This window comes from Mchenga conophoros, linkage group LG13 (assembly GCF_057382185.1).
Source record: "Mchenga conophoros isolate Kocher_MC1m ecotype Shallow Benthic linkage group LG13, M_conophoros_male_GT1.1, whole genome shotgun sequence".
Lineage (NCBI taxonomy): Eukaryota > Metazoa > Chordata > Actinopteri > Cichliformes > Cichlidae > Mchenga > Mchenga conophoros.
In genome coordinates, this window is record NC_140538.1 from 17,093,224 (window position 1) to 17,116,992 (window position 23,769).

Genomic DNA, 23,769 nt, shown 5'->3' on the forward strand with positions numbered 1-23,769 from the left:
CCAACAACATATTTTTTAATTCATTTATTCACAAAAATAAAATACATTAGAATCTGTCTGTTTTAAGAAATATCTACCAGTTTAATAAAAGCAGAGCTGTTCAGTGCCGTTGCCTGACAGCAAGAAGATCCCAGGGTTTGAATCCCAGGGTATTTCTGTATGAAGTTTACATGCATGCCGTCGGTCTCTCCAGCTTCCTCCCACATTTGAGGGACAAGCATGTTAGGCTAATTAGTTGTTAATTGGCCGTATGTGTGAACGTGTGTGTGAATGCTTGTCTCTCCTTTTGTGTTAGTCCTGCCACAGACTGGCAACCAGCCCAGTTTCACCCATCTCCAGCTGCCCCACGATCCTGAGTTGGAAAGGCAGAAGAAACGAATGGATGAACCTGGGCCAGTTACACTGATAGCATAGCGTAAAATAATTCTTGCAGGCACTCATATTGTGTTGGTAAAATGTTTCATATGGAGACGTCCATTTCAAGACAATGTGGGTTTATATATAGTTTTATTTGTAGTAATTTCTACATGATGAGAAAGAAAAAGGGCAACACTAGAGCTGTAGAGAAGGAAAACTGTACATTTAAATGACACAGTGCTGCTAATACACCATGCACCATGGCATATCACAAAGTTATTTACAAAAACACAAAATATATACTGTACACCTGTACACATGCCTCTTTAGCAATGGCTATCATTATGTGAAGATATGCATAAAACTGTGATATCGGATATATTACTAACAGTCGTATATAACTACGAGGTTTGAGGCCTCTTCCAGATGAGGCCTGTGAAGGTCCAACGTGAAGTTCAAGCCTGCTACACGTTCATGACAGGAGTCAGCTGCAGCAGTGAGCTCTGTGCTCGAATGGCACTGCTCTTCGAATGCAGTTTCTCCAGGTTCTGCAAAAAGCCTCTTCTCTTGAGGCCTTCAAGAATGACAGTGTTGCTAGACGCCAAGCTGACCCGGGTCCTGTGGAGGAAAAATACACCACTTCAGTAACGTATGTGACGTGGTCGTGCACTCCCTGCCTCTACCTACACACCAGGGTGCACGGCGAGTTCAATGGCAAAAAAAAAGAAAAAAAGAACTCCTTTCTTCCTCTTTGATTATAACATGAGTGTTTAAGTACCGCACAGCAATTATACATAATTATCATAAATGACTCCCTTCTGTTCAAATACTGGATGCTATAAGTGGCCACAAGGTGTTTGTTCAGCTTTATTGCAATTTACTTTATAAGAAAAAACATCAACTTGAGAGCATGGCCAACCGCAGACATGTAACCCAGAGGTTAACTAACCTCAGTATGGTGTTTATTCTGCCCAAAACCCCTCCAGAAATATGTGGAGGATGCAGTCTGATGTGGGCTCACAATAGGAAAGACATGAGTCAGAGGTGTGAAAAGTAGTCAAAACTCTGACCACAAGAGATCGTGCATCTGGGTTGGGATCAGTGGATTTGTTAAGATTCAGTATCACCTCATTATCTTATTTATAAAAAGCGATTTAAAGAGAGAGACTCACCTTGGAGAATCTATACCGCTGTCTCCTGTGATGCTCTGATTCTCTCCCGTTTCCACAGCTTCCCTAACGTCTGGCCCTCTAGCTCCATCGGGCATGCTCAGAGCAGCCCTGTGGGCCTGAGGTACATGCTTCTCTTCCTCCTCCTTCTTCTCCACCTCAGCTGCCCAGTGAGCAGACTCACCGTCACCTTCATCAGCCGACTTCCTCACAGTCTCTGTGTCCGATTCGATCTCGCTAGTCTGGCAGTAGTCAAAGATGCTACTGTCTCCAACTTCACATGCTTCTGAACAGTCCAAATCAAGGTCATCTTTGTGCTGTCTTTCTCCCTGGATCGCTGCATCCCATTTTGGGCTGGATTTGCTTTCGGTTCTTGGTGATCTGATCTTCTGGTGTTGACGATGGAGTCTCCAGCTGGTGTCTTCAGGTCTGGACGGGCTGAGGGTATCTTCCCTCTGGACTGCCAGAGAAATTTGATCTGCTGACCCCTGCATTAAGGTGATTTCTGGCTGGTGAAAGTTGGATTTAAAATGGCGACTGTGTGGTCCCTGATACTTCAGATTAGAGTCGCGGTTTTGGTAAACCAGCTGGTGACCCTGATAGTCCGCACCACCTGCTGTGTACTTACTTGCATCCTCTGTAACCTCATCGTCATTCAGGCACAATGAGCTGCAGGCATCATCATCCTCCTGATCGGCTGCTCTCTGATAGAGTCTGCAGTCGTCCTCTGTAAAGCCATCAGTGTCTGTTACCAAGGCAGTGCTGTTAGATGTCAGTTCCAGCCTTTCTCCCAGGCTCATGGCTCTTTGCTCTCTGTTATTGACAGTGACAGGTCTGATCTCTTGCAGGTTCTGGGTCTCTGTAGTTTCAGAGAGCTCATTAGGCCTCTGTGTGCTGTCTTTTTGTGGGTTGGAGAGTCTGAGGGAATGTTTCCGCTGTAAAGAGGGCTTGGGCCATGGCAGATTTGGATCATATGCATTGTTTATTATGGCAAGCTCATAGGGATGGGTGGAGAGAGAGGCATTAGCACTGGAATACTGCTGGATGTTAGGAAGACTTCCAACTATATTTTGGCTGCGATCTGGCATACTGTCATATTCTGGGGCATCCTGAAAATGTTTGCTCTCTCTGTCCTCTCTCTGTCTGACCTTGTCATCTATGCGAAGCGTACTGCTCTGTGGGTAGACTGAGCTGTAGTTTAGTGGCAGCTCTCTGCTGGGCTTCGTGTCCGACTGGAAAAGAAGATCAGCACTAAAGTCCCTCTCAGGGTTGCAGTTGTATTGTTCTTCAGATGTAGTGAATTTCCCTTCATTCTCTCCATCTGCTGCCATCAGTCTGGCTCGGTGTGGGTCCCAAGATTTGGAGCGATGACTCGTTCGGTCCTTCCTCCCTGATCCCGAAGTCTTGTGCTCTTTCACCTCTCGTCTTCTGTGCTCTCTGGCAGCGGGAATTCTGTTCTCGGCTTCTTTCAGCGGATGTGCCTGGAAAGGGTTTTCAATGCGTTTCTTATAAAGAGACTTTCCCTCAGCAGTTCCACATTCTTCCACTTGAACTGGTTCATCAACAGCGATTTCCACTCTGAGCCGCGTAGGGATCAAATCCTCCCCCTCTGGATAATTGTCCGCACATATGGAAGCTTTGTTCTTAACCTTGTCCTTCTCCTTTTCCCTGTGCTTCTCTTTGGACGAGTGGCTCCTCCTCTTGCTGCAAGAGGCTTTCTGAGCAGATCTTTTGCCTGCTCCTGCCTTGGATGAGTGATGATGCCTCAGTTTTGAAGATGCCAATACCTCAGTAGACATTCCCTTGTCAACTCCCTTATCATCTTTATCAACACCCTTGTCCAGCACTTTTTCTATCCCTCTCTCCCTTCTCTCCTCCAGCTTCTTCATGAGGACGGTATGGCGTGTCAGATTGTCCACAGTTAGCTCAGGGTTGATGCGTTTGATGATTGCATGCTCCAGATCACGGGGTAAGTTGTTCAGGTCATCCTCGTCTCTTACAGGCCACTCTTCTGGAGGGAACTGGCCTGAAAAAGATGCATACTCCTTCTTCGGTTTCTCCTTTTTTCCTCCATTCCTCCGGAACAAACTGAGCCCAAACCTCCTCCCTGGTTTATCTTTTTCTTTGCGGCTGGTGGCGTTAGTAGTGGCTGTAGTCTTGCTGATCTCACTTGCCTGACAATCTGCTGCAGTGGAGGTGGACTGATGTTGCACGGTGGGTTTGTGATCTAAAGGTCGCAGCCACTTTAAGCTTTTCCCCGTGCATTCGCTTATGGACACGGACACGGAATGCTGATCTGGGACGGTGGAGGGAGGGACAGTTGCTGGAGCAGTCGTGGCATTAGTGGAGATTTGGAGGGGGCTAAAACAGCTGCAGGACTTGCAGTGGGCGACTGGGGGCGTTTGTGTGCTCTCGACGCAGATGTCGTTACTTAGCAGGTAAGTAACGGGAGGAGGTAAAGGAGCGTCATCTGCCGAAGAAGAAGTCCACCAGTTCTTCTCTCTGACCATGTTGTTGGTGATGAAATAAGTCTGTGGAGTGACGATGAAGTAGCCCTCGCCTGTGTGGTAAATCTTGCGTTCCTTGATCAGATTGCCTAAAGCGTTATAGAGGATGTCCTGAGTGGGGATGGTTATCCCTGAGACACAAAAAGGGAATGCGATTAAGGCCAAAAGAGATGAAATGCTTATAATTCCAAATCTCTAATGCATAACTGAAAACTATGAAGCTACAGCCAGCAGCCATTTAGCTTAGCCCAGAACAAATGCTGAAAACAGTTCTATGGCTTTCTTTGCTCTGGCCAAAGTACCTTGATGATCAATAGTGCATACCCGCAGATCTGTGCACTAATTGTGCATGTGAACGTTTCACGCATAAATCAGTGGTTTATTATTATTTTTTAATTCACAAATACAAATACATTTAGTAGTGCCACTGACCATGCGTACAAACAAATGAAGGCCTCGCTGTCCAAAAGCAGCATATGTCATAAAATGCTCGATAAAATGAAAAAATTAACTGCTTGTAAAGAAAAGAAAATACTGCTCCCATATTAGTATATGAGATTTATGAAACATGCGCACTGACCTATTTCGTTCTTGAGAAAAACTAAATAAAGTAATGCTGCAGCTGAAGTAACAGAGGTTCTTAATATAATTTCCCCTTAGACACTCACTGTGGCTCAAGGACTGGCACTTATATAGTGCCTTTCTACTCAGCTGGTAAAAAAATTAAGACTATAAGTGTTGACATCTAGCAATGATATAATCCCTTTAATGAAATACAAGATCATTTAATTATGAGATAAGAAAATACTGAAATATGATTAAAAGTTAAACCCTTGATTTTTCCATTTACTTAATAATTTTTTAATTTTTGTTTTCTTGAAATAGTATTTTTTTAAATTCTATTTTTTATTTAATTGGGATTCTGTGCATTTTGTAACACAGTGTTTTTGGAAAACTGCAACTAATGACCAAAAGGCAACATTATCATTATTATTATTATTGTTGTTATTATTATTGGTAGTAGTAGTATTGCTATTGAGTTTAAAGGTGTGTTTTAACATTTTCTAAGCATTTTCTAAAGTCTTCGTTATTTCTACACACGGTCAGAGGCACTTCTAATTTTTTCATAGAGTACAAACAAACTCCGCTACAAAAATACTGATAAATCGCTCATTTGTGCATGAAATTTTTATACGCACAGATTTGTGTGTGCACTGTTAGACAACGAGGTCCAATGTTCTTGCCTAACTATTCATTTCTCAAGTAAGCTGTGGCAGTATTTCATGGATTACCTGGATGAGCTTTGCTCATGTAGTTGACAAGTGAGTCTTGACTGACGGTGATCTGGGAAGAGTTCATGTCTGAGATGACTGAGCACAACACCTCAGCCAGGGGAATGAACTGGGACTGAGGAACAGGCGACATCTGCACTGGGGACAGGTCACCTGAAAAACACACACACACACCAGCAGATTACTGGGTGGAACAGGTGGGCCTGCTGCAGGAGATATAAACACACCTGGGACAGAGGGTCTCTCTCTGACTTGCGCTGCCAGTGAAAACAACTCAAAGTACTGAAGTTGACATTCCTGTCCCAACCACCTCCTAAATCATGACCAAGGTGGTCTATTTATGTGAGTTATATGAACCATGCCTGACTGCTTTTGGAATTCCATGGGTACTGGGACTGACCACAGAATTCCATTACTCCCACAGAAATGACCACAGCTCTGCCTGCTGGGCAGATCAGATATCCTGCCCCCATACCATAGAGACCTACACATCTAGGAGCTGCCCCTAGACAAACATGTTACTAAACCTGAGAGACACTATGAAAAGGGGTCTTGGAAACATTTGTCTCTGCAAAAATAGTATGAAATTGATTCTTTAAATGTGCACTTCATATCACAATATCCCAGCAATCTGCACAACTTTACAGACCTTCGTTTATCGTGCAAACAAACTGTGGGAGCCTATTAAAAAGCCACAAAGCTTTCAATCATAAAACCTGAAGCTAACCAGGCATTTTAGGAAACTTTAGACCAACATGAACTTTCACACACGGAGAAGCAGGGATTAGAGGGTTGGGATCATATTGAGGGGACTCTTTAACAGCATATTTATAAGAGTGGACTGAATGAAGGGGAAATGAATGGAGACTGGTTACATGAAAGTTTCTCATTTGGTTAATGTGTTACTGTGTTCAGAGACAAGAGGCAGTTACTAGTACCAGTGTCACGACACGCAATCTTCTTTTTCCTACAAAGTGAGGTAACATCATAGGGACAGACATTTGCAGCTCGATCTGGGTTCCAGGAAGGAAAGCAGCAAAATTTCTAGAAGATTTCTCCAAAGAGGGTGCAAAGGCCAGCCAAAACCAGAAGACATAGCATAATATCAGCAATGTTTACTTTTAGAGGGTGCTGAGTATTAATTACAGAGTAGAGTTCACATATATATATGTTAGGTTAACAGTAGTGGTGGGTGGATTTGATGTGGTAATGAGTACGAGGAGAATGTGGGTTTTGCTGCAGTGGATAACTTATGTCTTGCAAACTAACATAAAAGGGGGGAAAGAAATGCTTGCAATATGATCTACAATGTTGACATGCTAACAACAATGTTATCCCAGCATACAGCTTACAACCAGCCAGCTGACCAAGGGTCTCAAACCCACTGCTGATGAATGATTAGACTTACAAAGTCATGGACAGAACCTTACCCATCGGAGTGGAAAATTGGTTTTAGTTAATCATCTACACCACACCAGAGAAAGGAGTGCAAAAGATGATAAACAGGAAAAAAGAAAATGCAATCCATCAAAAATGCTACTTGAGTCCTAACATGAAAACTTGAGTGTAAAGTTAACACACACAAACACACACACACACACAACTAATTAAATTCAGCTACGTGACCACTTGGAACTTTTGGAGACTGCTTGTGTTGACAACAGTGTTTTGTGTATAAATGTCACACTTGTATGACTGTGAGTGATTTCCTCATCAGCCCTGGGGCATTCATTCAATAGCACTGCCAAGCTCACCACGTGATGTAAGCTAAACATTTACAACCCTCACACTTGAACCACTTTTGTCTGAGGCAGGGAAAATATACAGCTAATCAAATATCTGCTATAGTAAAGAATGAGAACACGCATACGTATCACACACATGATGACAGATGCAGGCAAGTTTACAAAAAAAACTATTCTTTCAAGAGCAACGTGTCATTAGTCAAAATCACTTATTTTTCATCATCTCAGCGCTTGCATTACGACCACAGAATGTTTTGACAGATTTTATATGGGAAAAAATGACTTAATCAGTGTGTACAATCTACCACACGACCATAAATGTAATCCAGTGTTAAAATATGTGATATGAAATTACATATTGGTACAATTAAAACATTCTGGCTTCTTTGCATGTATAAACATGAAAACTAAGGTTAAGATCGGGTTAAGACTTAAACTTTTTACAAAAAGGGAAAGAAGTTGGAAAAAGACCCTGCATAACAGCTTTTAGCCACACAAATGAATAATAAGTAGCCTAAAAGCACTGTTAACATAATATTTTAATCACTACAAATGGTCCTGCATTTCAGTTAATTAAAAAAAAATGGAAGGAATATGTGAACCTAAAAAAGTAACAAAACAATTATCAGCACATGGGGTTCACTTAATGCTCGTAAGGTTCACAGGCAGAGGTCTTTCTTTGCAAAACTGATCCTATGAGGGATTGTAAAAGAAAATAAAAGCTGCCTTCCCCCAGCTGAGACAAGACATTAAGCTGTCTAAACCTCAGAGCGGATATCTCAACAGCGGTCTCCCTGGCAGTAAATTAGTGCTGCTGACTTAGCTCCTCATTGTCGTTAACTTCCTATAGGAATGTCTGGCAGGCTGTCTGCATAGAAACCACATACAAACACAGTCAACAGTGAAAATGTCAGCAAGGTTAGAGTGGGAGGCAAATAATTAACATCCTAATCAGAGGGAATCAACAAACTAATCTTCTCTTTGCACAGAGGTAATTTCAGTGGATTGATTGTTATCCTCTTCGATCGTGTCCTGGTTTAATGCATGATATCCTGTAGGACCCATGCTATTACGATTTGTTCTTCTAAAGAGGCTAAATGCAAATATATTCATGCAATAGGTTTGTTACATGCAATGAATTCCAACTACATTGAAATGCTGGTGCAAGACATGACAAAAAACACCTGTAGGAGTTCAGATGTGGGAAATATTGCTGTAATGGAAGGATGGGGCCGGCTGAGGATCCGTGTTTATTGAGTCTAACATTAGCAGGCGTGACTGTCGAAAAGGTTCAGCGTTGTAACCGCCTCCTCTCCAGGGGGAGCGGATCTCTGTGTTGCTGTAATCCAAGACCGGGCCACCGACATTAAACCCTTTGTCATACACAGCATGAATACCCGGCTGGGCACCATGGCAACCGAACCCTGTGTCATAAGGGCGAGACAGGGAAAATAGCAGCTTGAGAATCAAAACGGGGACGAGCATTGTGTTAATGCCAGTTAACAGAAGGAGTAGCAGGTCGATATAACCTTGTAAAAGGGTTATCTGCTCTCAGCTTGTATAAAATGTGGAATATTGGTTTGTGCAGCTCTCTGCAACCTTCAAGTTTAAAAACATTTTTTTTGGGGAATGAATTAAATTGAGCTAATCTGAGCTAATTCTTTTTCTGTGAAAATGAAAGTTTTCAAATACCTGCAGAGATGCCTGTGAAAAACACCCTCACTGTTTTCATATACATTAAAAGGGTAAGTAGCAGCCAGGTGCTACTAATCAAATGCACTTGATTTATGGATGGAGCACCTATACGAATGCCCTCAAAGTTTGCTAATCTGCAGCATTCAGGTGTGTGTTTGTGAAGTTTGCCAGCCTCTTCTTTCTAAAAATTAACATGGCAGCATGACTTAGGCTTGTAAAGTTGCATCTGAACAAACCACAAGACTTTAGACAGACATTTAAACAGATTAGACCAAAGTGGAGATGTTTGGCCATAATGAACTAGATCACATCTGGTGAAAATCCAAACACAGCATATCAACACAAACACGTAATACCAGTTGTCATGTGCGGAGGTGGCGGTGTGATTATTTGGGTTTGTTTTGCAGCCACAGGACCTGAGAATCTGATGTAACATAAACTCCTGTGGATATCAAAGTAATGTCTGACAGCTCAAGCTGACCTGGCAGAAACTGGGGAGCAGTTGAGCTGTTGATTGTTTAGTAGGACAATGATCCCAAGCACAGCAGGAAATCAACAACAACAACAAAACAAAGAATCACAATGGTCCCGTCAAAGTCCAGTTAAACTCTGGAGCTCAACTTGATTGACACCTTAAGAGAGCTTTGCATAAACAAATGCCTGCAAACATTGATGAATTGAAAGAAGAGTATGCTAAAATTCATCCATAAAAATGTAAGCCTGATAAAGTCGTACAGAAAAAAATATGTATTTATTCGAATGTTTACAGTCCTGAGAAAGCTCTTTTTTCACACGATTGTTCATGCAGATACACAATAAATATGCAGAAAGAAAAACAGTTTAAGCAATGTTATAGTTATCCTTTCCATCTTGTTCCTACAGGAATAGGAGCATGAGTTTCTTTCTCAGGGGTGCAATGCTTAAATCACATGCTGGTTTGTATTAAAATAACTTGAAATGAAAAGATCATTGTGATTTTATATAACGAGCCTGATTTTTGTTTCATGAACAGCATTACCCCAAATATTAAAATAAAGCGACAAAGTCCACACTATGATTTCTGCCCCTTGCAGACCTAAAAAACATTCTTCCAGTGTCATAAGTTTTCCATGTGAGAATAAACTGCTGCCTGGGGAACAAAATGAAAAATATCTAAAGCCGACTGTTCATATTGCAGCAATGACTGACAGAGACCTTCTCTCCTCGATCCCCACTGAGATACTTTTGGCTGCTGACACTAATCAATACCACATGTATTCACATGGCTCACATGGTGTTAGCAGACCTTAGAGCCTCTTGAGTCTCATTTCATACGTGATTGCATTACCTTAAGTCTCTTGGAGTAAAATACTGCACCACACCGTAAAGCACATGCTGCAGACCTGCCATAAATTGCACCACTGTCAAAGTATCTCTAAATATCTTTACTCAATGCAGAGAAGGCAAAAATCTTCTGTTTATGGACTTCTCAATCAGTGGACGTGCCATAAATTAATAGCAATATTCAAAGACTAGAAGCACCTAACTTTATGAAACTCACTAATATGATCAAACATGTTGGTTTCTGCACAATGCAGAAAGAAAACATCACAAGTATGCACAGACAATAGAGCCCATACATTTTCAGAAACACAGAGCAAAAATTAAAACGATTAATTAAAAAAAAAAGTCTCACAACAGCTTGTATATCATTTAACATTTCAACCGTTTAGCTGACATTTTAATATTTAATGATATTTTGCCAAGAAGTGAAACTCTAGCAAAGTCTTCCGTTCCTGATCATCACCAGCCCTCGATAACAAAAAACATGTGATGTACTGGCTTTAAGTTATGCCTTGGAACAGTACAAGATTCCTGTAAATATAAACAGACTGCGCATTAATGTGAAATATTGGTTATTATCCTGTATGCCCATTAGTCACACTGTTGTAGTGATGGAAATGTTTATTGGACTACCAATAAATATATGAAATATCTTAAAAATATTTGTATGGATTGCCATGACATTTGAGGCTAAAAGTGCATGAGAATTTTTCTCTAGTGTCATCATTTAGCAAATGTCTGAATAACAACCGGATGGTTTGTTACACAATGTCACAGCAACAATTTTTTAACTAAAACTTTAGCTTGTCCATGTCTTTATTTGCCCAAATACCCGAAAACTAACCGCAGTCCAATCACCCTCAGGTATTTTTATGTTTTCTGCTAATGTGTAGTTGTTAGCATGTAAGTTAAACTAGCTAACAGCTAGCTAACATTAACACGTTAGCTTTGTTTTCTACTGTACTACTTCTACTGATAATATTTAGCTCTGCCTCACAGAGCTGGCTCATAGGGTCTTTGTTTAACCTCAAACACAAAAATAAAATAAGACAACCTGAAATTCACTAAAACTGTAAACCCTTGAATGGCCACTTAAAGCTGTATTCAGAGCCTAGCATGTCAATTATTTTCACTGAAATTAAATGTGTTTACAACCTTGTAAAAGAAATATATTTGACCTTTAATTGAAACAATAAAATTAGTCTGAATTTCATTGCCACTTAAATAGTAAATAAACTGTTATCTGTTTCTGCGCAATGCTATCATATGCCATACAGTTATAGCTTGCTAATTGAATTTTCTGTTTCAATTAGTTGCCACATCTATTTAACAATCACAAACAGCTGGCCAGTACATTGCAATCAATTTGAGTTAGTGCAGATGAGTGCTACTCATCTGCAAAGCATCTCTTCCCATTAGAGGACTGGACTTAACTGTCTGTACTCTGGTTATATTCCTACGTGAAAGCAAGGTTACTGAGCACGTTTGTGGAGGAATTTGTGAATTTCTCCATCAGAGATTCTGGTTGGACTTTGATTGTATGTAATGAATGTGAATTTCTTTGAATGTAGATGGAACAGAAGACAACAGATTTGTGATTTTAGCGATTTATCAAAGTCAATCACTCTGTCATGACACAACAGAGCATGTGTAATTACCAGGTTGACTCAACTGCAAACTGATAACAGACCAACTCAGTCCTATCGCTATCACAAAGTCACTTTGAAGATGGCAACTGAGTACGAGAGGTCACACACCTGATTCCTATCCCCTGTGGATGCAACCATTTCGAAGGCAACAAGACTGTAAATGTGTGCAGTGAACTTGCAATCATTTTGGTTGCACCGCAACTACCGTTTTCCTATAACCAGGCTCGAAAGCATTAGCTCTTAACTTAGCACTCCAACCTCTTAATTAAATATGGTAACTTTTGGCTCAAAAATCAAGATTTCAAAAGCCAAAAATGTCAAATTGACCAATTCACACCAATGAGTTACATAACAGTTACTACATGAATCTTTTATATACAGCCTTTAATGAATGACCCCATAGTTTGGATCATTGAAGGCTGCTCAGTGTGCATGAGTCCCTTGCTTCCTGAATGTTTTCTGTCCTTGAGCCGAGAAGCACCTGATTCAGAGCTGTGTTGTATGCAATCTACTATTGACCTTTCATCTTTGCACTGCTGCAGGTAAAATTTAACTCAAATTTTAGGTATGATTTAGACAGTCCCTCATTCAGTAGCCCTCTAGGAACACAAACTACTCAAAGACGCCCACCGTCTTATCTCATCCTGCTATCGTCTAATCTTGTAGGCTCCAGGAGGCAAACAGGATAATCTTCTCTCTCCCTCATTAAAGACACACAGCATGGCATTCAGCGAGATCTCAAAGCCTGCCCCAACAGACTAAAGTCATTCCTTATCTCTTCCTCACTAAGTCAGTTTAACTATGTGCTACAGTAAATCCGCTAACTGTACATGCAAGATTCAGTCAACCTTGGTGACACAATGTCAAACATTTTGTCAGATTTCTAATTTATGTGCTAAATTCCCACCCGTCCCTTTGTCCTTGGTATTTTGGACAAGCAGGGCTCCGTGACCCCGCCCTTGCCTTCCTTCCTATACATGTGTGTGTGCTGCACTTTTTAAAAGTGCTTTATGAGTTTGTGTCTTTAACTCACATAAGAACACAGACGTGGGCGTTGCAGTTAAATGGCCCAATAAACTGAGTGAAAAGATCCCTTCAGAAAGCAATCACAGAGCAAATATCCCAGCAATGAAACCTCTCCCAGTGTGGCGACACTGCGCTTTCACCCCAAAAGCCTAGCATTAAGCAAAAACGTCAATGAAATAAATATCTATTATAGAATTTGCCGTAAAATTACCATCCATGAGCTTCCTGTGTCTAACACATCAAGCTATAAATGCTGAGCCACTGGGCATTTTACAGCTTTATTGATTGATTCCTCCCAATAAAACCTGCATTTTAGCCCAAACATTTAGCTGCATTAGGTAAATATTTAATCTGACCTATTCATGGTTCAGAATCAGAGAGTGCAGTGCAAGAGAGGAATCAAGGTGGGAGAAAAAAGGTCAAATATGGACTGTGTTTGCTTGTTTTCTTTGGGAGGGGGGGTTGGTACATTAAAATGGCAATTTAGCCCCTTCATTGGCATACAAGCACTGCAACATCTTAAAATAAACAGCTGAATAAAAGCTGATAAAAGTCAAAACATCTCGACTAAAGAAAATTCATGAGCTAAAACCATGAGCAACGAAGAAAAACCCAGGCTGGGTTTGTGTTGTCCCACATCACCATAGAAACCTTTACTGTGGCAGCGACCTGCCACGTCCAATACGAAAACAAAGAAAAAGAAGAAACAGCAGCAAAAGTGTCGTTTCTGTAACAGCCACAGTCTCGAGACAAAGTTTGCCAAAGCGGGCCTTTGATATTTAATGTATGTTGGCAAGTAAGCACAAAGAGCCTGTGACTAAGCTTCTCAAACTGTCATTCACCGAGCTCAAAAGATCTAGTGGTTTATAGTGGGTCACCGCAAATCTTGCTTGCAAATCCCTGCAGCTGTAATGGCATAAAATAATGCTTTTACCGTCCGATTCACAAGAAGAACAATTGGAAAAGCAATCCTGCTCATAAAAGTGACCTGGCACTAAGCTAGTGAGCAGGAACCCCGTCATCACGTCCTGGTGAAATAGGAAACACACCTGACCAGGTGTTTAACAGCAGACCTCAGGTAAACAGGGCTGTATTTTATACCAAAAACATCTTAAGTGTAGCATGATTTCAATTTATGCCAATGCCATCAGACAGAGTTAAAGCACAGCTTTACCGACAATTTATTTTCTCAATCTTTCACTTCATACCTCTTCAGACTAAGTGGACCACACCGCCACGTTTCTGGTTCTCATCTGCTTTGATGAACTTGAACATTACCTCCAAGTCTGCCGGATCCATTTCTGTGCCACAGTACCTTTCCTTTGTTCTTTAATGTATAAAAACTAGTCCTCTGCAGTGTCTCTGGCCAAATTGGTCCCATTACCCTGAGAAACTATTCATCTCGGCTTTGTTCCAGCCCACATCTGAAGTGTTCAAGGCAAAACTATTATATTTCCTCTTTACAGAAAATGCACAGTTAAAGACGCATACCAGAGATTATTGTTGCACTTTCAGGGGGACTTTTTTCCATTTCAAAAGAAGGGTTACAATTATTTATACATAAGCTAACATACTCGCTGGTGCAAATGACACCACCAGAGTTGAAGAACTAGAGCAGAGCCATTTTACTTAAAAAGAAAAATACCTATACTGCATCTTGTTGCAAATTTTATTGGGTGAATGCTGAAGGCATTCAACCTATTGAGTTTGTTTCTTTATTCTTTGCTGCTTAACTATGGCCACAGTTTTGGTGCTATTTTCACCACTCAAGTCTTAAACTGCTCTGCTATTTCTGCTTATGCCAGCTATATCCTTTGGTGCTCATAACATTTATACTTTTTAAAATATTATGCTTTTTAACATTTCAACTGGTCATATCTCCTAAACCGTGGACTCCAGACACATGAGTCTTGTGCCAATATATCTTCAGACACTCCTGATGCTCATGGTGAAAGAATTTTTTTTTTAAGTTTACCATTTTCCCATTAATTATGTTTGTTTCAGAAATCTGTCCTTCTCTCAGATTTCAAACCCTGGAATTGAAGCCGTTTTTTCTCTCGTTATGTCTCTCTCTGGGAAGACTGCCCGTTTGCCTCACTGAGATGAGCAAGGTTCGAATCCTACCTATGGCTGTTACTGCATGTCTTCCCCGCTCGTGCTGCCTTTGCTTTCTTGACACTCTTTAGTGTACCCTTCCAAATAAAGCCATCTTCAGCAGACAGTTTTCTTTTTTCAGCAGATAATTACGCTTTTTCAGCTGTTTTCAGCACATATTTCCGCTACATGGCATTCACCCGGCATTTTTGCAGTTAATGCAACTTTTTCTAGTTTTTTATTTATGATCTATTTTTTGGCACGAAAGCCTTAAAGGCTTTAACTTCTTTATATTAAAAGATTAGCATCAAGTACCCAACTGATTCTCTTGGTGCTCCTGGTATTCAGTATGAACCTGTTAAGCCTGATGGTTATTAGGTTACCCATAAGGACTAACACAAAACAATACTACTGAAAAAAATCATTGGGTCTGAAAAGCTTCTGCTGTTAAAGAAAATGTAAAACACTTGACTGAATACGCCTTTGTGCAAAAAGGAAGAAAAAAATATTGCATCGCTTTGTAATTTAATTCTGAGACTGATAAAAAAGATAAATATATGCATATATTTCAATGAAAGAGCTTATTTCTTCAAGATAAGACAAAAAGTCACGGTTTAGCCAGATGTTTGGCCTCAAAGTAAATGCACTCAGTGAGGAATGCATAAGGATACGTTTAAATAATACCTCGTGTTTAACCCTAAAGTAGTAATGTAACTAAGAGGCAGTTCAATTTCCAAAATTTTATAACATCATTTAACATTTTTTGTTCAGCATTCGAGGGCATGCATCCAGAAAGGAAATCCTATCCTCTTTGTGTATCAGTCTGGCTTCGGATCAAGACAAACATAGCACCAGCTCAGCCATTACCTTATGTTGGACCTCTGCTGGAAAAAATCAAAGACACTGCTGTGATGTTTCCGGATACTTAACTAGCAACTGATTCAGTCACTGATTCACAGATGTTTTCAAGACTTTCAGACTGTGATCCAGCTGTGTGGGGATGGTTTCGCAACTATTTTGAATACAACTATCACTGTGAAAAGAAGTGTCCCACATGAGGTCTTTTGTGTGTTTAACAAACGGTGTACCCCAAGGTTCTTTCTTAGGATTCCTCTATATTCAGCATTTACTCTTAATGGCCCATTTTAAAGACCTGTACAGTATATTGCTTTGCATTTTTCTGACACTTTGCCAAGCTTGGAGCTCAGACAAAGACAGGAGGCCCTAAATCTCCAGCTTGTCTTCCTGAAAGATCTGGGTATTTTCACTCCTACTCCATACATGTGACATTTCCCCACTGACACCCCACCACAAAAACATATACACCCAGCATCGAGGAATATTTTCAGCAGATCCACACATTAATCATGAGTGATAGTAGTCATTGGTTGCAGATGAAACCCATTTCCTCTCCTTTAAACTGAGCTGAAGGTGCAGCAGATTCCAGTGTTTATTATCCCAGCGTTTGGAGCACAGCTCCCATCCGCTATCCACCATGTGATCCATCACTCCACAATGCCCTTAAAATCATCAGCTCTGTCGTAGTTTCTTGGAAGTATCTTCCACTCTTGAAATTCAATAACACAGCACCTTGCTATTACTGAACCAATGTTAGCATACCTTTGCATGTATTACTGCTACATGAAGCAAAGAAAACATCCTGTCAGGAAACTGAACATTAATAGTGATGCAGAGTTTAATGCAATGTAGTCTGACCCATTTGTCTGACCGGAGACTGAATAAAGATAACTCCACCAAGGGAAACCTAAGCTGTTACTGACAGGGTGCATAAGCTCAGGGATGAAGAGGAAACTCCTTAACTGTTATTGTTGGCATTGGTCCACTCAGCCGCTGCAGATGAGCCCAGTGTTTGGGTCGATGCAGAGGCCGACATGCCTGATTCGCACCGGGGTTAGCTTCCTGCTTAATGGGAAAGGATGTGGCAAACAAATGATGTGGCAGGACTGCATGCACATGCAGAGTCCTTCATACACACACACGGAGGGTCACATCTGAGAATACAGGTCAAGGTTTTTGAATTATTTGCTAAGCTATTTTTGCAGCCACAGGAACTAAAAAAAATGTTGTAGATAAATGTAGAAAAATATCTCGCCAAAAGCAAAATCAGTAAAAGTGATTGTAAAAGGCTGCATCCTAATCATCTTACACTAATAATGCAATTTGAAAAGCAATTTGAAACTTAAATAATATGCACAAAAATCACAGAGACTCCTTTCAAGTTACAATTTAATTAATTTCCCTTTAAACTGGTTATTTATAGATATGAACGAGGCAAGAAGGCACTTCAAACATGCAAATACTACCTAAACCGTTGCCCTATTTTGCAATTTTAGGGAAAAAGATTCAGTTTAACACTAGAATTTAATGGAATTTTCCTTTCTTAACACTCCAATTCAGCACTTGTTACAGATCCTGCAAACTGCATCTACAACATGCCTCATCTCTCATCTTGGCAGTGCAATGAGATGTTTTCTGACCAACAAAGCAACATTTATGGCAGATGTTAAAACATTCACACAGCTGATTGGTATACAAATAGTTTTAAATTCATACCTTAGGACCTCTTTGAAACCACGGCCACTGTCATAAAACTGAGTGTGAAAAACAAAGATAAATGTGATTATTCGTTATAAGCTGATCAAATTTCAATAGGTGGTCAAAAGGAAGTTTGCTTTAGCCAACACTAATGGTTAACTTATGGCAATGATTGACACTGTTGCAGGAAAGGATAAAAAACTAAATAGCTGGATAGAAGTAATAATGATCACCTGACACTGAAATAGCAAGCTTAAAGTAATAGTTTTAATTTAAAAAAAAAAAAGAATAAACTTAAATAAGAGGTTGAAATTGTTATCTAAAAGTAGACCGTTATAGTATATATATATAGTGAATGAATAGCAATAATGTTACCAGTAATATTGATCAATGCAGGCCTGACATGTCCATTTACAAGTGCACATTTGTAACCCGGTGAGTAAAATACTGAGACGTAAGCAGAAACGCAGTGAGCAAAGAACACCTGGATACTGTTTAAATGTATGTTTCTTTCTATAAAACCCTCTGAAACTAAATAACCCCGAGGTACCTTGTTAGCAAGAAGGCTGTAACCTTTGACCTGTGCTGCTTAGTTAGGACAGGGTGGGCCATTTAGGGGCGGGCAAGGGGGTGTCATGGTTAATAAGCTAACATCTGGAAGAGTTATGACTATTAGCGGAGCGCTTTGAGACTCTGACAAAATACCCCCATGAAAGGAGAAACCCCTGGTGTGAAAATACAACACTTTCAAGTGAAAAGTAAAGGGCAGAAATGAGACTTGCATAGCTGCAAGCTCAGGAAATGATCTCAAGAGTAAATGAAGCATTTCAGGAATGCATCACCACCTCATGGTATGGCAAGTTAAATGAAACATACCATTTAAAAAAAGAAACTTGGCTTAAAAAGAGCAGCTTAGTCATGCCTTACAGTGCTCAAAGAATGACACAGATGTGCTGAAAAGTAGCGATTTCACCGACAAAGGTGAGAAGACTTGTTTACGCCTGCGTTCAAAGGAAAGAAGGTTTGCAGAGACTGACAGTAGAAAGGATACAGAACACCTCATTACACCGGTGGCTTACTCCATATAAATGTTTAAGCCTGTGTCTCCATGCTCATCCTGCTGCGGGGGACAATAGTGGCACGCTAAATAATGCAGAACCAGCTAAAAGTCATTACCGAGCCTCTGGTTTCAAAGGGACAGCTGGAGTGGTTTACCGCTGAGAATTAAAGAATTAAATTTAAACAAAGCCAACAACGTGCTTTGAGCATTTTAATGAGCAATAAGAAGCTACAATTGGATTAAATTAAGAGTTGTACTTTTTGGGGGAGTAAAAAAAACTTTTTTACCCTCTTACTGAGAATTTCATGACACTGACTTCCTTTTAATTACGGAGAAAGAGTAAGGAGAAGCAAGCCTGCTCATCCTGAAGTTTGAAAAGATTCTTAAAAGTACCCACAAACTGATGTGCTTGTTTGTTTCATCTGGACTGTTTTAGGCTTTGTCTTTATGCACACGCCATCAGACTGTTTAACTCCTCCCTGGAGGGGAGAGGGAGGGGAAACAGGAGGACAAAGGAGGGGGGAACAACTAAGCTGTAGTGCCTCTTCACCTCACTGTGCAATACCTTTTGTGCAATACTTTTGTAAATAGTCAACGGTGCAATAGACTCAATACTTGAAATGTGCAATTCACTTGTATTTTTATTGTTATTCCTATTTATTCTATTTATCCCCTTCGTATATTTTATTTATATTGTCTCTGTACGTATATATATATATATGTGTGTGTGTGTGTGTGTGTGTGTATTATATATATATATATATATATACTATTCTGTAACTCTGTAACTTCTGTCGGTGCTGTGCTTTTTTGGAAATCGAATTTCCCAGAGGAACCCACCCGAGGGATTAATAAAGTTCTATCTAATCTAATCTAATCTAATCTTATGCAAGTCTAGATAAACCACTCTAGCTCCACAGTCAAGGTATAGAGCTAATTATCGAATGCTTTGCTCAAGCACGTTTAACCCACAACAGGCATTTTCTGTTAAGGCAACTCACTGATTGAAAATAAACCGTCCCTTTAACAAAAAACAAGCTGTTAAGGTGGTGTAAAAAATCTCCAGATCCCACAGTCTTGTTTTTTTCCCTCTTGATTACAACTCCATTTTGATGTAGTTCCAGATCACCCTTTACTGGAATAGTCTTTAAAAACTACAGCTGTGGTGCTTTATCCAGCTCCACATATTAAGCATCATAATACCTGCGGCCATTTCAATAGATGTTATCCACACAAATTGTAGTAAATATAGCACATGTCATAAATGGGTGATAATTGAGGTACTGTAACTGCGCTGCATTTCCAGTAAACTAAATGCTCACACTAGTCATAAGTGAGCTGGTTTTACAGTATAAATAAGTGTGCGTGTTAGTCCCCATAGGGAAATAGTTCCTCTGCATTTAACCCATTCACCCAGTGAAGCAGTGGGCAGCCACCAGTGCAGCGCCCAGGGAGCAGTGTGTAGGGACGGTACCTTGCTCAGGGGTACCTCAGGGTAACCGTTCAGTGGAGTCGAACCCCCGACCTTCCGATCATGGGGCCACCACTCTACCTACTGAGCTATCCCCACCTCTAACCCCACAGTGCTATTATCCTGCAGAAGGACACTGGATGAGAGAATGCCCTGCAGACAAGAGTTAGTTTAATCAGAGATCCTCAGTTCCACTGGGTCCATTGCCCACGTTAATAACACTCCATACCAACTTCTCACACTGATTGTTTACCTCAGTGGGAGTGGGTGAGTGTGTGATGGGACCACAAGCCAATCTCTCTACACTGAGACTATCAGCACAGATAACCAGGCAGGACCATCTATGTCACCTGCGTCTCTCTTTCTTTGTCTCTTTTTAGACAATCTTAACTAACTTTGCCTACATCTGGTTAGCTTCAGCTGAGCATCTCTTAAATTAGGTGTTCCTTACACACAAAAAACTTCCACACTGCAGTAAAGTCTGAACCTTCCTCTGACCTGAGAAAGGAAATAGGGCTATTTGAAATTCACTGTAGCCCATAACTTATAACATTTTGTGTTTTCGAGCTGACATATTTATATCAGGACAATGTCAAGGCCTTAAGTCCATGCCTGATATCAATCTAGGAGTCTGACTTCCACAGTCCCACACTGGCCATGAAACGGAGGGACATTAATCCTGGGTAACAGAAAAGCGGCTGCGGTCGGCAGGCAGTTGCTCAGTGATTCACTGCTGACCAGCTCTCAGCGAGAAGACTGTAAACCAGGCTCTGACAACCTGCCAGAGCTTATTTCCATACAAATTTCTGCGGTGTGAGGAGAAGGATTTGTTAAGGATGAGAAGGAGGTGGTATTTCCACACGCAGACGTGTTTGCATCTGCTGTGGAGAACACATTCGAACACGAGCTCACGCATGAACGTGCACACCTTTTGGACCGTGCATAACAATAGGTGCAACATCACCTTTGGCCCATGTGGTGTTTGTTTGTCAGGGCCAGGAGGGGTTGCTCAGTGGGATGGCATGTCAGCCTCCACCCTCTCCCTCTCTCAGTCAGTCCACGCCCTCCCAGGGTCTCCCTCTGTGTGGTCTCTTCCTCCCCTTCACATTCCTTCATTTGCTTGTCTGTGAACTGCTCAGTCTCGCAGAGCTGACGCAAAGTCAGCAGGTAAGACAGCAGAAGGCACACATCCAGACAAAAGGCACTACTCTGGAGACAGACCGGGAAACGTCAGTACCGCAAGCAGCCGGGAAGCTGTTGGAAGGCAGCTGCAACACTGGGACACTGCCCGAACAGCCAAGATTTGGAAAAACACCTTCTACACCCTTTGGAGATTTTAACTTTCATGTCATAATTGTGTAATTTTAAAAGTGGTCAAGTATTAGTCCCCACACATTTATTTGTAAAAACCTACAGATTAAAGTAAGGAGGGAAAAAAGGACGTATCAGTTAAGAATAAGGTCATTAGCTCTAAAATCCACACAAGGTTGTCGTTTTCTCCAGGGGTCAGTGCTGTCAGACATTTACAGCCTGTGAGATCATGCTATAGGAGGCTGCATAAAGGTTTCTGCCCCATTTCCATTGTTTCTGTGTCGCTATATGCTGCTTTAAAGCACAGCCAGAGAAGAGGGGGGCAATTAGGAGCAATTACAGGGAGGTTTGTTAACAAGCTGGGGTAAACATATGACTGTGTCAGTAACAGACGGATTTGGGATGCAGTTCTCCCAAACACACCAGACATTTGAGGGGTTTGATGGGTGGGGTGGGGGTCTAGTTAGAAACATAGTCTTCCAAGCAAACTGAACAGATCAAAGTGATGAAGCAGGCAACACGTTGTCTCTTTAGAGATCCTACCTACAATAATAAACCTAAAATAATGTAAACTCCACTTTTACTGCTACAACTTCTACAACTTGTGGAGTTCCACTGCGCCAGCTCTGTGTCAGTCACACTTTACAGCTTTCACACATCTGTCTCAGGGTGGTAAACGTGTTGTTGGTGGTGTGATTACAATAAAGAGCCCCTTTAAAGAAAAAACACCTTGTGCCATTACATGAATAGAAGCTGTTTACTGCGCTGAATGAGTCCTATCACCTTATTTGCATTGCAAACGGGACAGTGGCGTATACACACGTTCTGCTGCTTCTTCTTTCAAGTGTGTTTTGTGGACATTTCGCTCACATACCGACAGCTTTAATGATAAATCCCTTCGGTGACCTCAAAGCCCTGCGCATCCACGCTTCCCTCAGCACCTCCAAGTTGCTGGCGTTGCCTTGAATGAAAAGCACGAAGTTTTCCATCCATCCCTGAAAGTACACCTCAGCTATAGCCTTGACCAGTCTCTTATTCCAGAAACTTCGCGAGTTTTGCGCTTTAAAGTCATCGAAAATCTCCTGACCGTTCGCACCGGTGCCGCCGAGTTTCCCTCCGCCGGCGCGCACACTCTCCTCGTCCGTGCCGAAAACTACAGCCAGCGAAGCTGCTGAGAGCTGAACAAGTCGCTGCTGGTGAGACATTTTAAAGCCTTTTTATGGGCTCCGGAGACTCTCGAAATCAAAACGCACGCGTTAAAAGGAAGTTCTCTCATCCAAAAGTCCAAATAAACACCGATTTTTGCCTCGCATTCCTCCCGTTGCGCGTCTGAATCCTGCAATGTGTGAACCGGAGGCGCAGAGGACGTCCGACTGGTTTCTCTCGGCTATGGTGACGGTGGCAGAAGGAGGACTCACCAGCCTGCCTCCGCCGCTGCTGGGACCTACAGGTGGACCTCCCACCGATTGTTCGCAGGTGTGTGCGTGTGTTTTGCTTGCCAAACAGAGTTTACCAAAATAATACGTCAGAGTGCTCCCATGATTTATGCAGGAGGAAGATTTACCTGCAGTCCTACAACGAGAAAGAAGCTCAGGGTCTCAGAGGCACCCCGTGGGCTATTTTACATTGTACCTTTGCGTTTTTTTCTATCCTCACCTTTCCATTTGACTTTCTGGTTTTTCATTGTTAAAGTTGGTGATTCCTAAACAACCAAGATTTTTTTTTTTAAATGTATCTTTAAAACAAGCACAAAGCCTCCCCGGAAAGCCCGAGTCGTCTCCTGCTCACAAACTTGCAAACAATTTGAACGCGTTTTGATAAATCCCGTGTGATTTCTTACTTATTGGTATTACATTACTTTAATTTCATCTTCACTGCAAGTTGGTGACACAGACAGCTCTGACGCTGATCCCAGAGCACACTGGCAGACAATCTGTGGCTCTCACTGAAAGCGGAGTTTCACAACAATGACTCCGATTAAAATGCGTGAGCCTCCGCTGCAGGGTACATTTGCCACTGAAATGAGAACCATCCCCTCCCGTGCTCTAAAAAAAAAAGGGACCCCATTAGGCTCAACTTTTACTGAAGCTCTAAGACAGAGAGCCACCTCATATATCACAGTCTCAAAAGGCTTGTAGTTTAGTTTTCAGGAGCATTCAGGCCCCTGAAAGGCCGGGGGCCACTCTGCCTCAGTGTGGTATTAGAGCTCATGCAGGAACAGGATATTACACTTCCTCTGTACATGAAAAGAATACATCGCCTCAGCCAGCACAGGATGAATTATATGCAGTCTGTCAGTGAAACCGAGTTGAGTGAAGTCGGAGGCTAGAAGAGCAAATGAGCAAAGATTATGTGTGGGATTAAAGATTTATGTCGTTCAGTAAGAAACTAATAGAGTAGATGGAAATCAAGCTTAATAATCGTTTGAACATTTGTAGTTTGGATCTGGTTCTGCTGTCATTACATGCAGCAAAGGTGTGCTCAAACACACTGTCGCCTCACAGTTGGAAGGTT

At 41.4% G+C, this 23,769-nt stretch overlaps 1 protein-coding gene across 1 annotated transcript; it reads right to left on the reverse strand.

Annotated features, from left to right (window-relative positions):
- Positions 1-488: 488 nt before the first annotated feature.
- On the reverse strand, positions 489-22,642 carry stox1 (storkhead box 1). Its single transcript, XM_085243226.1, has 4 exons — positions 22,130-22,642; positions 5,326-5,478; positions 1,530-4,164; positions 489-975 (listed from the first exon to the last, which is right to left on the reverse strand). Exons 1-4 carry the CDS (start codon positions 22,458-22,460, stop codon positions 822-824), a joined length of 3,273 nt encoding a protein of 1,090 aa, XP_085099352.1. The 5' UTR covers positions 22,461-22,642; the 3' UTR covers positions 489-821.
- Between the last annotated feature and the right edge of the window lie 1,127 nt (positions 22,643-23,769).